Consider the following 14,561-nt stretch of genomic DNA (forward strand, 5'->3'; position numbering starts at 1 on the left):
ACTGTCCAAATAACTTTCTGCATGCAGAAAAGCCCTCAGTGCAAGTTGCATTTAATTGATACTTTCCCAACATAAGTCAAGTTTGATAATAAAAACAGGAGTTAGATAGTATTTTATAATTAGAAAACAATGTAAAGCACAAATCTTCAAAGTTCTTATAAGAAGTTCTAATTCAAGAGCTGTGAATATTGCCAAACTTTTTTTTCAGTATGCAAAATAAAGCTCCGATGTCATTTCTCCAACAGGCTGCATAATTTAAAAAGAACAAGTTTGGTTACATGAATAGATTTCACGGCCTAGTTCCTCTAGACTTGTTTTAAGAGGAAGGCAAAAGCAAGTGTAAACAACGCCCTATTCCACAGTCCCAACTAATCAGATAATCATAGAATATTAGGGTTAGAAGAGACCTCAGGAGGTCATCTAGTCCAATCCCCTCCTCAAAGCAGGACCAACGCCAGCTAAATCATCCCAGCCAAGGCTTTGTCAAGCCGGCCCTTAAAAACCTCTAAGGATGGAGATTCCACCACCTCCCTAACCCATTCCAGTGCTTCACCACCCTCCCAGTGAAATAGTGTTTCCTAATATCCAACCTAGACCTCCCCCACTGCAACTTGAGACCATTGCTTCTTGTTTTGTCATCTGCCACCACTGAGAACAGCCTAGCTCCATTCTCTTTGGAATCCCCTTTCAGGTAACTGAGAACTGCTATCAAATCCCCCCTCATTCTTCTCTTCTGCAGACTAAATAATCCCAGTTCCCTCAGCCGCTCCTCATAAGTCATGTGCCCCAGCCCCCTAATCATTTTCATTGCTCTCCACTGGATCTCTCCAACTTATCCGCATCCCTTCTCTGGTGGGGGGACCAAAACTGGACGCAATACTCCAGGTGTGGCCTCACCAGTGCCGAAGAGAGGGGAATAATCACTTCTCTCGATCTGCTGGCAATGCTCTTACTAATACAGCCCAATATGCCATTGGCCTTCTTGGCAACAAGGGCACACTGATGACTCATATCCAGCTTCTCGTCCACTGTAATCCCTAGGTCCTTTTCTGCAGAACTGCCGCTTAGCCAGTCGGTCTCCAGCCTGTAGTGGTGCATGGGAGTCTTCCTTCCTAAGTGCCAAACTCTGTACTTCTCCTTGTTAAACCTCATTGGATTTCTTTTGGCCCAATCCTCCAATTTGTCTAAGTTACTCTGGACCCTATCCCTACCCTCCAATGTATCTACCTCTCCCCCGAGCTTAGTGTCATCTGCGAACTACCTGGTCAGCCCGACAATCTAGCCAGCTTTCTATCCACCTTATAGTCCATTCATCCAATCCATACTTTTTTAACTTGCTGGCAAGAATACTGTGGGAGACCATATCAAAAGCTTTGCTAAAGTCAAGATATATCACTTCCATCACTTTCCCCATATCCACAGAGCCAGTTATCTCGTCATAGAAGGCAATCAGGTTGGTCAGGCATGACTTGCCCTTGGTGAATCCATGCTGACTGTTCCTGATCACCTTCCTCTCCTCCAAGTGCTTCAAAATAGATTTCTTGAGGACCTGCTCCACGATTTTGCTGGCGACTGAAGTGGGCTGACAGGTCCGTAGTTCCCCGGGTTCTCTTTTTTCCCTTTTTAAAATATGGGCACTATATTTGCCTTTTTCCAATCATCTAGGACCTCCCCCGACCGCTCCAAATTTTCAAAGATAATGGCCAACGGCTCTGCAATCATATCAGCCAACTCCCCCAGCACCTTTGGATGCATTAGATCTGGACCCATGGACTTGTACATGTCAAGCTTTTTTAAATAGTTCTTAACCTGTTTTTCCACCACTGAGGGCTGCTCACCTACTCCCCATGCTGTGTTGCCCAGTGCAGCAGTCTGGGAGCTGCCCTTGACCGTGAAGACTGAGGTAATAAAAGCATTGAGTACTTCAGCTTTTTCCAAATCATCTGTCACTAGGTTGCCTCCCCATTCAGTAGGGGTTCCACACTTTCCCTGACCACCTTCTTGTTGTTAACACCTGTAGAATACCTTCTTGTTACTCTTCACATCCGCCACGAGCTGCAACTCCAATTGTGCCTTGGTCTTCCTGATTACACCCCTGCACACTCTAGCAATAATTTTATACTTCTCCCTAGTCATCTGTCCAAATTTCCACTTCTTATAAGTTCCTTTTTGAGTTTAAGTTCACCAAAGATTTTACTGTTAAGCTGAGCTGGTTGCCTGCAATTATTTGCTATTCTTTCTGCACTTTGGGATGGTTTGTTCCTGCACCCTCAATAAGGCTTCTTTAAAATACAGCCAGCTCTCCTGGACTCCTTGCCCCTTCATATTAGCCTCCAATGAAGTAAAAGACTTAGCTTTTGAATTATTTTCCATTTGTTGTTTTATACCACAATTTTAACTTTTAACAGAATTTTGCATTTAACTGTTTGTAACTGCATCAAGCTAAATTTATACAAGATTTAAACCAATTAGTGTGTCCATAAAACAAATTAAAAAAACTGATTTTAGCTAAACCTGTGCAAATTTGGGGTGTCAAAAAGTCTATCTCAGTTTCCACATCTATAAAGTTACGAGACTAAGGCTATGTCTACACTGGCAATTGAACAACAGAAATTTTGTCTTTCAGAGATGTTAAAGCCCCCCATGAAAGACAAAAGTTTTGCCACGACAAGTGCCAGTGTGAACAGTGTGTTGTCAGCAAGAGCGCTCTCCTGCTGACAATGCAAACGTCGCTCGTTAGGGGTAGAAGATTTTTGTCGGCAGGAGAGCCGACAAACAGCGGCTACACTGTGTGACTTTTAGCAGCATGGCTGTAGCGATAGTCCTGTTGCTAAAAGCTGTGTAGTGTAGACGTGGCCTATCACTCACATATCCTGGAGGGGTGTTGAGAATTAGTTAATGTTAGCACACCAGTTTGAAAATCATGAAGAACTGCGTAAGCGTGAAGTACTCGGAATGGCAAAGCACTGCAGAACTCTGATCAGTCCTTTCAAATAACTGTTTCTGCCTTTCACACCTTTTTCAAAAACACTAGTTAGTCTTTCGCTCAGGATTTCCATGGTTTTTAGTATTTCAAGGGAAAGTTTTCTTAATTGTTGTCTAAAAAGTGAACTCAGAACCTATGCTGGTACACTGAACTACCTGTGGGGGATGCCATTTTCTTTAAGATCCTGTTCACACATGTCCACATTTCTCCTTACTCCAGGGGAAGCTGTTGAATATAATAAAACACTCATCTTGCTTAGTGGCGAAACACACTGCCACTGACTGTCAAACAAGAAGCTAGGAATCTGAATTTAACTTGTATCCTCTCATGGGAAGTACCACTATTAAAAACAAGAACAAAAACAACGGAAACATAGTTCACCTTTGAAGAGGATACTGCTGTGGAACCTGATGGGGATGTATCTCTTGACGTTTTCAGTGACTGAGCAGAAGGTCTCTCTTTACCTATAAAAAAGACAGTTAGAAGTTGTGTTCTCTCTCTCACACACACACAGGAGAGTGAGTGCCTTGCAAAACTGTAATGAAAATTTACCAGCCCATGCACAAAACCTATCTCCTCATCCTTTGATGATGATAATAATCTAATGCTATTCTACTTGCTTATCAAAAATAAAATTGTCTCTGGCTAAGAAGATGAAGAGTAGCTTTTTATAAGGCTGACATTTAGAAAGACTATTTTTCTTATTTCCATTATTTAACTGGAAGAATATTTCAGTTTAAGATTGTTGGATATTGTTCTATATTCCTGTAAGAAGTGAAATGAGAAATTCTACATCTTTTCAGTGTTAAACATCGTGTTCAGTCACCAGTCATAGGACCAAAACCAAAGCTTGGGAAACTGGGTATTCACAAGGGTAGGGTTAGCAGTAGAATAGGAAATCCTGCAAAGCAATAAACCCAAAAAGTCCCAATGACAAGTGGGGATCCCTTTGTAGTACCAGGGTCTTACTTCTCAATGTTCATGCCAACAAAATTAAAACAGGAACAACTAGCAGCTTCTGTTCAAAATGCAGTCATGAATAATCTTGCCAAATGTCCGTTATGAGAAGCCTGCAGCAGCAGAATACTTGGCAAAAGCATAGACTAATACTTGGCATATATTTAATTAGAAAGAGAAATAAATTGAAAGTAACCTTAATTTATTAAATATTTTTAAAAACCCTGAAATGAATTACTTTAACAAAACTAATGACAAACTAAATACGTTTGTAATTGAAGCACCCAAGTAATGATATGTAGCACGAGTCATTTCTAGTGAGCTATTTACTTTGTATGTTGCAAGATGATGTAAATTAAGAATGCACCCACCACTGTGCATTTTTAAATATCAATATCTGAAAGAATTAAGAATTTGAAATGTAAATAGATATATATTTTAAATAGATCTGGAATGTTAAAAAAAAAAAACATTTATGAGTTGCCCCTTTTCTCTCTCCACAGATTTTCAGGATACTCTGGCTACAAAGGATAGAATTTAACACCAACCTAACTGGGTGAGGAAAAAGGAAGACCAAACAAGCAAGTGACAGCTGCTCCCCAACTGCAACAAGATACAAAAAGCAGCTGCCTTAGCAGTTTCATATTTTATCTGATGTTTCAGTATAACCCTTCAAGATACCCTCCATACTTGGCCATACAGTAGAAATTGTTTATCTTGTCTGTACTATCTTACTCTCACGACAATGGCCATCACCTCTTTTTGCTAATGTAACTACTTTATTGCTTTTCTTACGTCAAAACAATAAGCCTATTGTACCCCTCAACTATACCTAATTGCAAGAAGTAATTTTTTTATATATATATTTAACTTTGTTCTACAGAAAGGCCCTGATCCTGCAAGCTGCTCCAGGTGGAGTAGCCCCCTTTACCCATGTGTAGACCCACTAAAGTGAACAGGGCAATGTGAGTACAGGTGCCCACCCACGTGGAGAGCCTTGCGGGGGGCGGGGGCACCCACATTGGTGCAGTCTATTACTGTAAATTATGGACATTATAAGTGAGGACCATGACATTTTACCTACCAAGCTCCTCAAGGCAGAGTATCTTTGCAGAACACATCACCAGTGCTAAAATAATAAACAATCCCCCACCTCACAATAAGCTCCCCCCACCCTGTGTTTGTTTTGTCCCTCATTTGAGGGAGGGGTTGCTCATATTTGAAATATAAGGCAGTCACATCTAGCCATCTCTAGTCACATCTGACTAGAGAGCTATCCAAACTACATCTTTGACAAAGATTTAGATCTTTCTAGTTCTTGTCATAATATATCACTAGTCTTTTCTTTCTTTGTTTGGCCATGACTCTCTTCAGGTCTAAATGACAAATTTATGTTTTATTATATTTACATACAGAAGTCAAACGTGCTTTTCATTATCTGCTTCCAGAGGCATTCAGAGCACACAACTAGCTGGCCCTTTAGACCACCCAGAATATTAACTTTATTTGATATCATACCTTTCATGTTAATGAATCAAAAATGTTTTACAGATTTCACAATGGTTCCAAAAATATATATATTATTGAGGGACTGGGCAGAAAAATTATGCAAGTTAGAATGAAAGAGCTGAAGAGTCAATGAGGATGAGTCGTAAAACAGCTAATAAAGACAGGTATAGCAAAGGAAACTGTTCTCACACCAAACGGCAAGTCTGTGGACCAAACTGAAAGGAGGCAAGCACTAGATGAATGGAAGGAGAAGGAAGTGTAGGAGGGAGGATGATATTATGGTGGTCTTGAACAGGTGTGTGAGGAATTAAAGACAAGGAGGGCAGTTTTAATGCTACCCTGAAAAGGACAGACAAGCCCTAAACAATTAAAGGTAAAAAGATAAAGTAAAATACACCTCTGAACAGTGCTGTTCAAGTAGGTTGCAGACCCGCTGATGGACAATTCAACTGAGCCCCATATAGTCATTCGATTTCTCTCACTGTAGATGAAGTCAGGGAAAGGAAGAAGATGAACCACAGTAACTAAGGAGATTCTGGAGTTGTTGCCCCAGCCAGGGAGGGGACAAGAGGCAGTGTTAGCCGCAGGGATACCCTGGAGATATTGTACGAACCAAGAGTAGCTAATAGTAAAGCAAGAGAAGAAAGAAGACCCTCAGCTTAATCAAAGACTGCGTTGCCAACTTGGATTTATTTTGATTTTATTGTGAATTTTTCAACATTTTATTGCCAGTTTCATTATATTTGTTTTTTCTTAAAGCCCCAGCTTCTGGACTCATGTGACACTAGTGGGCAGAAGTAATTCAAGAAATACACAGATTCTAAATCAATGTATTTGGCAGGTCTTCATAAATAAAAGCAGAAATCCAAAGGCAAATACACACAAAATTAACAAACAGATGCAACAACTTTGTGATTCAATTGTGGAAATATGTAACATATTAAAAAGACTATATACTGTATTAACCTCATAAATGATAGCGGTTTTAGGTCTAACTTGACACGAGTAACTGGACGTAAGACAGACCTCATTTCTCAGTGGGCACAATTGAGAAAGTGAATGGAAAATTAGGTTGTAAATAAGGGTATAACAAGCATTAGGCTAGAATCAGTGTAGCGAAGATAAGTAGGAACACTCTGGTACAAGGGACAATGGACAAGGTAAAACTGGAATGTAGAGATCTGGTTATACATGAACAGCACATGGAGAGAGCATTCTGAAAAGTATCCAAGCCAATCATTAAGCACATGATGCACCTTATAGTTATCGTAATACAGGAGCTAGTAATAATAATGAATAATAACTTAATAATAACTAATAATAATAATGTGCTTACTAGTCATTCATTTCCCCCCACTGAAGCACCTTGAAAACTGTTGAACAAATTTTAAATATAAAATAAACAGAAGGAAGTATATAAAGAAAAGTTTTGCTGTGTAACTTCGGATTTGTGATGTACCCTGCATCCACTCCACCACATTTGAGCCCGGCCAGCTTGGGCATAGCGGTGCTATACACCAAATAAAGCCACCTAGCGTGACAAATTCTGGAGTCAACTGAGTTTTGGAGAATCAAGTGGAAGAGATCCCCACAGTGATATGAAACTTGTAAATAATTCAGATAATTAGAGAGCTAACAAAAATTAAATTTAGGAATTGTAGTGATCCCAACCATAGCAAATGCTGTAAAACTCTTGATAACTCAGAGGGCAAAATATCTACAAAAAGACATTATGGTATATTAGTTAAATATACACACACCCCAAAATCCACAATATAAGCAGACATGATAATAACATGGATGTATTAAACAACATCATCATCATCACCATTATGGGCTGTAAAGCTACTATAAAATTGAATTTTCCAAAGAAAAACTCAGCAATTTTAAATCTTTCACACACAAACCCCACCACCACCACCAAAGCTTAGTATGTACAACTTGCAGATAACTACTAAAATTTTGTAATCATATAAAGCTGATGTCTTCAATTGATATTCCCAACAACAAATGCTCTGTATTTTGGCTATTTCATATACTGCTATGGTGCTTCAAGAACTGTCTGAATTTTATTTATATCTTGATTGAACTATAACTCTGCTAGGGTTCTGTTTATTGTATATTTAAAATTTGTTCAACAGCATCCAAGGTGTTTCAATGGGGAGAAATGAATAACTTACAAGCACAATTATTATTCATTTTATATGAAAGATGCTTCCTTTAAGGTGTGTTATGGAGGTACTGCGCTTAACCCCATCATCTGATGTTCTGTCACTATACCTGCCACAAAGAGCACTGTTGGCTTCAGATGCTGAAGCAACCTCTTTCCTGCATCCACACCTGTCAGACAAAAATGTGGTGCAACACATCGAGTGAAAACTAATGAGGAACAGGAGGTCCAGGAATAGCTGAACTTTCAATGCAGAGTGAAGCAAGACGTGGCTGTTTATCAACAGAGTCCAAAGTACAATTCTGCTCTGAAAAGCGACCTTGTGAAAAACAACACCTTAATATTCAGGTGCCAGCATGTCATATCTGCTCACTTCAGTTACATAAATACATTTTTACTTCTTATTATTCCTGTGAGCTGGGTGAACACATCAAAAAGTGAGAATACGCACTGGAGTCTATTCCTTCTCGTGCATGATCAGAAGTAGTAAGTACTAACTCTCAGTTACAGGGCCAAACAGTTACACCTGTGTCAACCTTACCAGAGGCAAGGTTGCTGCACGTGTCACTGAGGGCTTCATCTGGCCTACAGAACCTTTTAACTGATGGTGACACTCAAGAAGGAAAAAATATGGTTTGGCTTTTACCTGTTATGTCAAATCTGTGCAGCTGGTAATTAAAAGAGAACATGTTTTTACTTGTAAACTGAGCCTATCTGGCATGACACCATGATAGAAACAAACAATGAAATCCTAGAATGCCCCCAACAGATGAAAATTTTCAGAGTAAATCTGCACCGTAAGCCTTGGTTCAATCTAATATAGGTAAAGACAGCACATGGAGAAAGTAAATCTTTCCAATGGTGGTGGAAACTACTATGGACTACCTTTACTGAAAACATTCAAGCTAATCAAATGAATGCACAACAAAAACTTAGTTGTGAAAAGTTAAAGTTGCTATACATGGCATACTTAACAAAACTGAAAAAGCAAAGAAATGAAAAGTTTATATATTGCTGCATGGCTTATCTTTATTGCACCACCATCACCCACAAGCACACACTTTACTACCACCGTAACTACTATGCATCCTACACCAAAACTTTAATTCTGCAGCAGGGATGGCAGCCTTCCAGCACCCCTTTACAAAATTACCCCCCTGTAAACTCACCAAATGACCCCTGAATCTTTCCATCTGCACATCCCCTTCACCACATTACACCCTCTAAACACCATCAGCTGGGTGTTCAGTGAAACTGGATGGGAACGTTTGGTAAAGGGGATGCTAGAAAAACAATAAATCACTTTTTCAAAATGCCTGCCTTCTGATTTTTGAGGCTTTAGGAAAGCTACCCACCCTGAATGTGACAGGCAGCATTACAGATTCAAAATTCAACCTTAAATGCATAGACAAACGTGAGCATTTCTCCAATGTCTTCGAGGAGACTCCACTTACTGTCTCCTATCCTCTAAGATGAAGGAGCTGTCATTCTATTTTTCTCCTAATACCTGGGAGAGGAAAACCATTCTATTTCTCTCCATCCTCTCCCACCATAGTACTATCCTAATTCCCTATTGATGGCCCTACGCCACACACTCTCTACATTTCCATCTTTGTGCCATTCACTTTTCTGCTCCACTCACTTTCTCCCTTCCTGTTCGACCTTCGCCTGTGTTTCATTTGGCCTTTCAGATTTGTCCTCCTTTACCCCTCAACTTCCCATACCTCATATTCCCCTGCCCTTCAGGCTCTCTCCTGCATCCCTCCAATTCACCAGATCTACTCAACATTACTATCTCTACCAAATTCTGTGCAGACAGAAAATGTTGTTTTAACAGATACATGTTGACAATAAAACATTTCAGAACAAGATTTCAGAAAGGGCCCAAATTTAAATAGATCCTATTAAAAATATATACAAAAATGATGAAATCTTCATAGTAAATTAAAAGAACAAAACAACTAACACCATGTGAAGTATTACATTGAAAAGCTACTTAGACAGAAAAACAAATTATGCCTCATTTTAAGCCTATTTCAGAACCTAATTTTAACTATGGAGTCACAACCAGCAATGTAATAGATAAACATAGCAGCTATAAATAGATGTGTAGTTTAGCAGATTAATATCACTTTCTTGGCAGACAATAATTCATTAGAAGTAAAAATCAATCAGAAGGTCAGAAATCCCTTACCCTGAATTATCTATAAAGAGTTTCAAATCAAGTGACCCTGTCATTTACAACAACATGCAGGAAATGTGTATTTTTTGTATCTTCAATTTGCATCAATATAGCTGGAGATGGAGGACTGGAACAGGACATTCCCCCCAAAACCATTTATAGGAAGACATTCATGTTCCAGACCAGGTTTCTAGGATTGAGTGGGTAAGACCGGCATTCAGAGGTCATTGCCAGGTATATACATATTAAACAAAACATGTGGACCATGTACCCAGGCTCATGTCATAGAAGCACTGTGGAACAGATTCAACTTTATAGGGAGCAAGAATAGGGAAAGCCTCATGTTACTGCTGTTGGTTGGTCTTTTTCTTGTAGATGCCCATCTACAGACCCTGCCAGGTTTTGGTTCTTTAAATATTTCAAAATACAATAAAGATAACAGGATGGGCTTTTTCTTACATGTTCTTCAAAGCAAAGATTTCCTGTCAAACTATATTCAAACACTATTCTAACAAACAACTGAAGCCCTCTCCACTCCGTAAGTAAACTATTTTATCTCGGTCATCAAAACAAACACTTTCAGAACTACCAATTTTTAGAGTGCAAGCCATTTTTAAGAAAAAGTACCATGGTGCAAACAAAGTTGCTTTCTTAAAAACAGTTTAATGGAGATAGACAAGACATCATTTAACTCTGGAGTAAAAGACAGCTCAGACGTTCAGTGTGGATATCCCACTTTGACTAATATAGCTGCTGCTCTGGGAAGTTCTTTGCCAGATTACATCTGAAGTGTGTTGTTAAAGAGACAATAACACTACATCATCCAACCTGACATCTCTGAACAAACATGCAGTTAGTGACTAACACAATGTATTACAAAAAAAGTACAAAACCCCCTGCAAATTGGGAACATTTCTCTCAAAATGTGCAATTTTCTATTAGCCCAGACAGCAGGTTTTTCCATTAGACTTCAATATATGAGTGGCTATGTTAACATGCTGCAGAAGTGCCAAAAAATGTGCTTAACTGTAGAAAATTCCCAATCCCCACAACATTCCCCAAGTTTTAGACAATCTTCTCCTGTCCCTGATAATTATATTCTACTTACTTAAATCCCTATTGCAGTTTCAGGAGGGTGTCATATTCTTTACTTTCTGTTCCAAACTTTTGTGTAGCCCTGTTGCAATTGTTAAAAGCCTGAGAGGTAGTCTGTATTTCAGTAGCGAGTGAAGAAACTCCTCTGTGTTTATGCACAGTTAGTTAAATGCTTTGGGATGTTTTGGGGTGAAAGGTGATATAACTGCCTGGTATGGGCACCCTGGAAAATCCAGGGTAAATGTCATATAACAACAAGTAAATCTGGATTTAAAATTAGAAGAAACAAAAAGAACACTGCTGCCAAAGTGGACAACAGATTTTACACAATTTCATTAGTATTTGTAAAGAGTACGAACAGAAATCCATAATCCACCTCATCTGCACAAAAAAATCATAGCAATAAGCACCTCAATGGGAAAGAAAACATACTTCCACTTTTGTTTGCATGTTTTTCATACATGGAGGTTTTGGATTCTTTTTAAACAGACATGGATCACCTTTCTGGGAAAAATGAACTTTCAACCCTTTGGAATCCAGGCCATACATTGGATTGCCTAGCTTTAGACAAAGATTTTGCATTGATTTGAGGGTTGCAAGATATGAGAGAATTAGAGTGAGAGAGTTAAATTGCTAAAAGAACCAATATGCATTGTTAGTACAATTCTATGAAATATCATGTTCTTGAAAATGTAAGGATCTTTACTTTTTATTCGGCTTCCCCGCCAGAATTTCTTTTCTTCTCAACTGTGGGGAAAAAAAGCCCTCACCTACTTGCTCATGGCAAAGCTACCTGTAAAGGGATCCATCACAGCAGCAAAGGGAGAAAGAAACAGAAGAATTTGATACTAAAGGAAAATAAACTACTGTACACAGAAAAGTCATGCAGCTGATGGAACTGCAGTCAGCCTAGAGAGGCTGTTGAAAAACACCTGCAAGCTCCCTCAAGAGACCTTTACATATATTCATAAAGGAATAAAGAGCTCCCTGAAACATTTAATAAGGCAGGCAAAACATAATCAGAACAAAAAGTCTAATGTCTTCATTATATAAAGAGAAAGATCTTATATAATGAGAATTAATTTCACCTCACTAATCAGTTTTCATCATTAATCCAGCATTACCTTGCTGAGAAATATTTCTTTTATGTAAAGATGACATACTTCTGCTATGCTGGGACTGGTGGAAAGAATAGGCTTTGCTTCTTTCAGGGGAGTAGCTCCTGCTGCTGACACTGGAGCCGGATCTGCTGTGTGGAGAATCCCTTCGGCTCACAGGCGATTCTCTGAAGAAAGGAGAGTCCCTCTTATGAGGGGATCTCTCTCTCAAATAATGAGAAGGATAGAAGCTTTTTCTTCTGAGGCCATCTCTGATGTCCCTTTGAAGGTAGCAGAAAAGATAAAATTAATCATTTCTCCTTACTCTGTTTACAGAAATTACAGAAATCTAAAAGTGCATAACTTGTAACAAAAGAGCAACTTTCTATCTCTGTAGTAAGTAGAAATAGGTCAGTGATTCTCTACACAGTAAATCTAAGACCTCCAGTATCATTACGTACTAAGTAATTCTTGGACCAACTTAAATTGGTCAAATAAAAATTGTTAATCATACATCAAACGTAAGGAGATTTCTTCAGGTTTTCGTTCAGTTCAATGGATTTTAGATCCTTTTCCAATGCCTCCTCATCAGATCCTCCAACTTTTACTAGTTGGTAATTTACATAAACTACTGAAGATATATTAATAAAGTAGTATATAGCTGAAGGGGGAAGCAGATATTCACACAAAATGCAACTGGATGCACCTTTGGCATTTTACATTTTTTTCTCCTGTACAGTCATTCCACTCTCTTTTTGGACACTATCCATGTTTTAATATGAAATTAATTAAAAACAAAAACAAACCAAAAGAGGAATCAGTAAGATGCATATGTAAGTACTGCTCACAATCTTTCACTGTTGTAACCCTCACTAACGCACAACTCTGGCCTGCCCTTTTGTTTATTGTTGTCCCTTGTTGTATTAAGTCTCATGTAGGCTTTGATCCTACACCCATTAAAGTCAATAGCTAGATCATCAGCTGGTGTAAATCAGCATAGCTTTACTGACCTCAGTGGAGTATGACGATTTACACTAGCTAAGGATCTGACCCTTAATATTTAACTTCTTTGGGGTACTTGTCATTTTGTGTGTAAAGTGCCATGAACATAAATGATGCTGTATACAATAATTCTGATTTCAAACTGTAATAACTGCAAAATTATAATTAGGGCTGCAAATCTGACATGACATTTTTTAATCAAAAATCACGGAGCAGTCATGGTAAATTTACTATAAGTCATGGGTTTAGTTCTTGCTCCATGATTTTGATTAAAAAATGCCCTGACAAATAAAGGGGTCACCCACCACCTGGAACAGCACACTTTACCCCAGGACCACAACCCTACTCCCACCCCATTGAGGGGAGGAGACCCTTGGGGGTGGAGGTGGGGGCCAGAGAGTGAGCCTGCCCCACATTCACTGCAGCATTGGCAGCTCCTATGTACCCTGGGGCTGGGCCTGAGGGTTGAGTGAGCCTGTCCCACACTCACCTTGGACACGGGCAGCAGTGGCTGCCTTGGCTCCCTGCTCCAGGTGTCGCAACCTGGCACATAAGTTCCCAGTGCCACTTGCTCAGGCTTGACCCTGCCGCCCCTCCATCACGATATGGGGGAGGCAACATGACGGCCAGATTTGAGTGAGTGGTTCGGTAATTCCGTGTCCCAGATCACAATGCTTGAAACAGGTAGCCAGGCCCATCCCCATGGGACACAGGAGCAACTGTTGCAGGGTGAGTGCAGGATGAGCTCACTCACCAGCAGCCCGCTGCTCCCTCCCAGAGCCTCCCATCCAAACCAGGCCAGCAACCCACCTAGAGCCTTCCTACAGGAAGTTATGGACAAATAGAAAAATCATGGTACCTCTGACTTTTTCTGTAACATGGCAAAACTGCAGCCCTAATTATAATAAACCAAAGCTTGCCAATAGCCAGGAATAGAACATTATATTCTGGAGCTTAAACAAAGCACAATGGTTATGTACAAGTTCTACGAAAATATATAAGCGAAAGTTCAAAAATAAAAACAATCAATCATGCAAAACGTCATAAAGTTAACAAGTGTGGAAACAAACACCAACTAAATCTAGAGTAGGAATGTCCGTCAGAAGTTAATCTTCTCTGACCTTCAGTGAGCAGTCTATTCCCATGTAATAAAAGAAAACATATTTTTAACATTTAAAGTAAGCTGAATGCATGCAGCCTATTTTATTGTTTTCCTCCTCTCCCTCTTGTTTTAGGTCTACAATTTAATTGCATGAGTCATGAAGATCAGCGGAGAACCAATGTTTTGGTTTAGCACAGCATAGTAACAACCCATCTTCCACTGTGGGAGAAAAGAAAGAGAGCCCTCTAGCGTACAGTTACTGTAGGATGCTAGAGGTATACATTTGTGATTAATTAGGGCTTGTCTAGGTTAGATTTTGTTTTGGTCTGTTTGTTTTTGTTTTTTGCACCGCTGCAACTACACTGATGTTGCTGCACTGGTGCAAACCCATAATATAGACATGTTAGCCAGAAGTAAAATGTGACTTGCCCTAGTGTGGCTTATTAAATGCAAGTTGCTTC

The 14,561-nt window shown here is 39.4% G+C and overlaps 1 protein-coding gene across 4 annotated transcripts in view; it reads right to left on the reverse strand.

The window, feature by feature from the left end:
- The window catches only part of PPHLN1 (periphilin 1), a 141,143-nt gene that overhangs the window by 67,736 nt on the left and 58,846 nt on the right, over nt 1-14,561 (reverse strand). For 3 of the 4 annotated variants that reach the window (XM_077833976.1, XM_077833986.1, XM_077833980.1), the window contains 2 exons: nt 12,024-12,277; nt 3,368-3,450 (listed from right to left, as the gene is read on the reverse strand). In XM_077833976.1, the coding sequence (XP_077690102.1) occupies nt 3,368-3,450; nt 12,024-12,277 (337 nt within the window). The remainder of the gene's footprint in view (nt 1-3,367; nt 3,451-12,023; nt 12,278-14,561) is intronic. The other variant, XM_077833995.1, reaches the window with a different exon arrangement.

This window comes from Eretmochelys imbricata, chromosome 1 (assembly GCF_965152235.1).
Source record: "Eretmochelys imbricata isolate rEreImb1 chromosome 1, rEreImb1.hap1, whole genome shotgun sequence".
In the NCBI taxonomy this organism is placed as follows: Eukaryota; Metazoa; Chordata; order Testudines; family Cheloniidae; genus Eretmochelys; species Eretmochelys imbricata.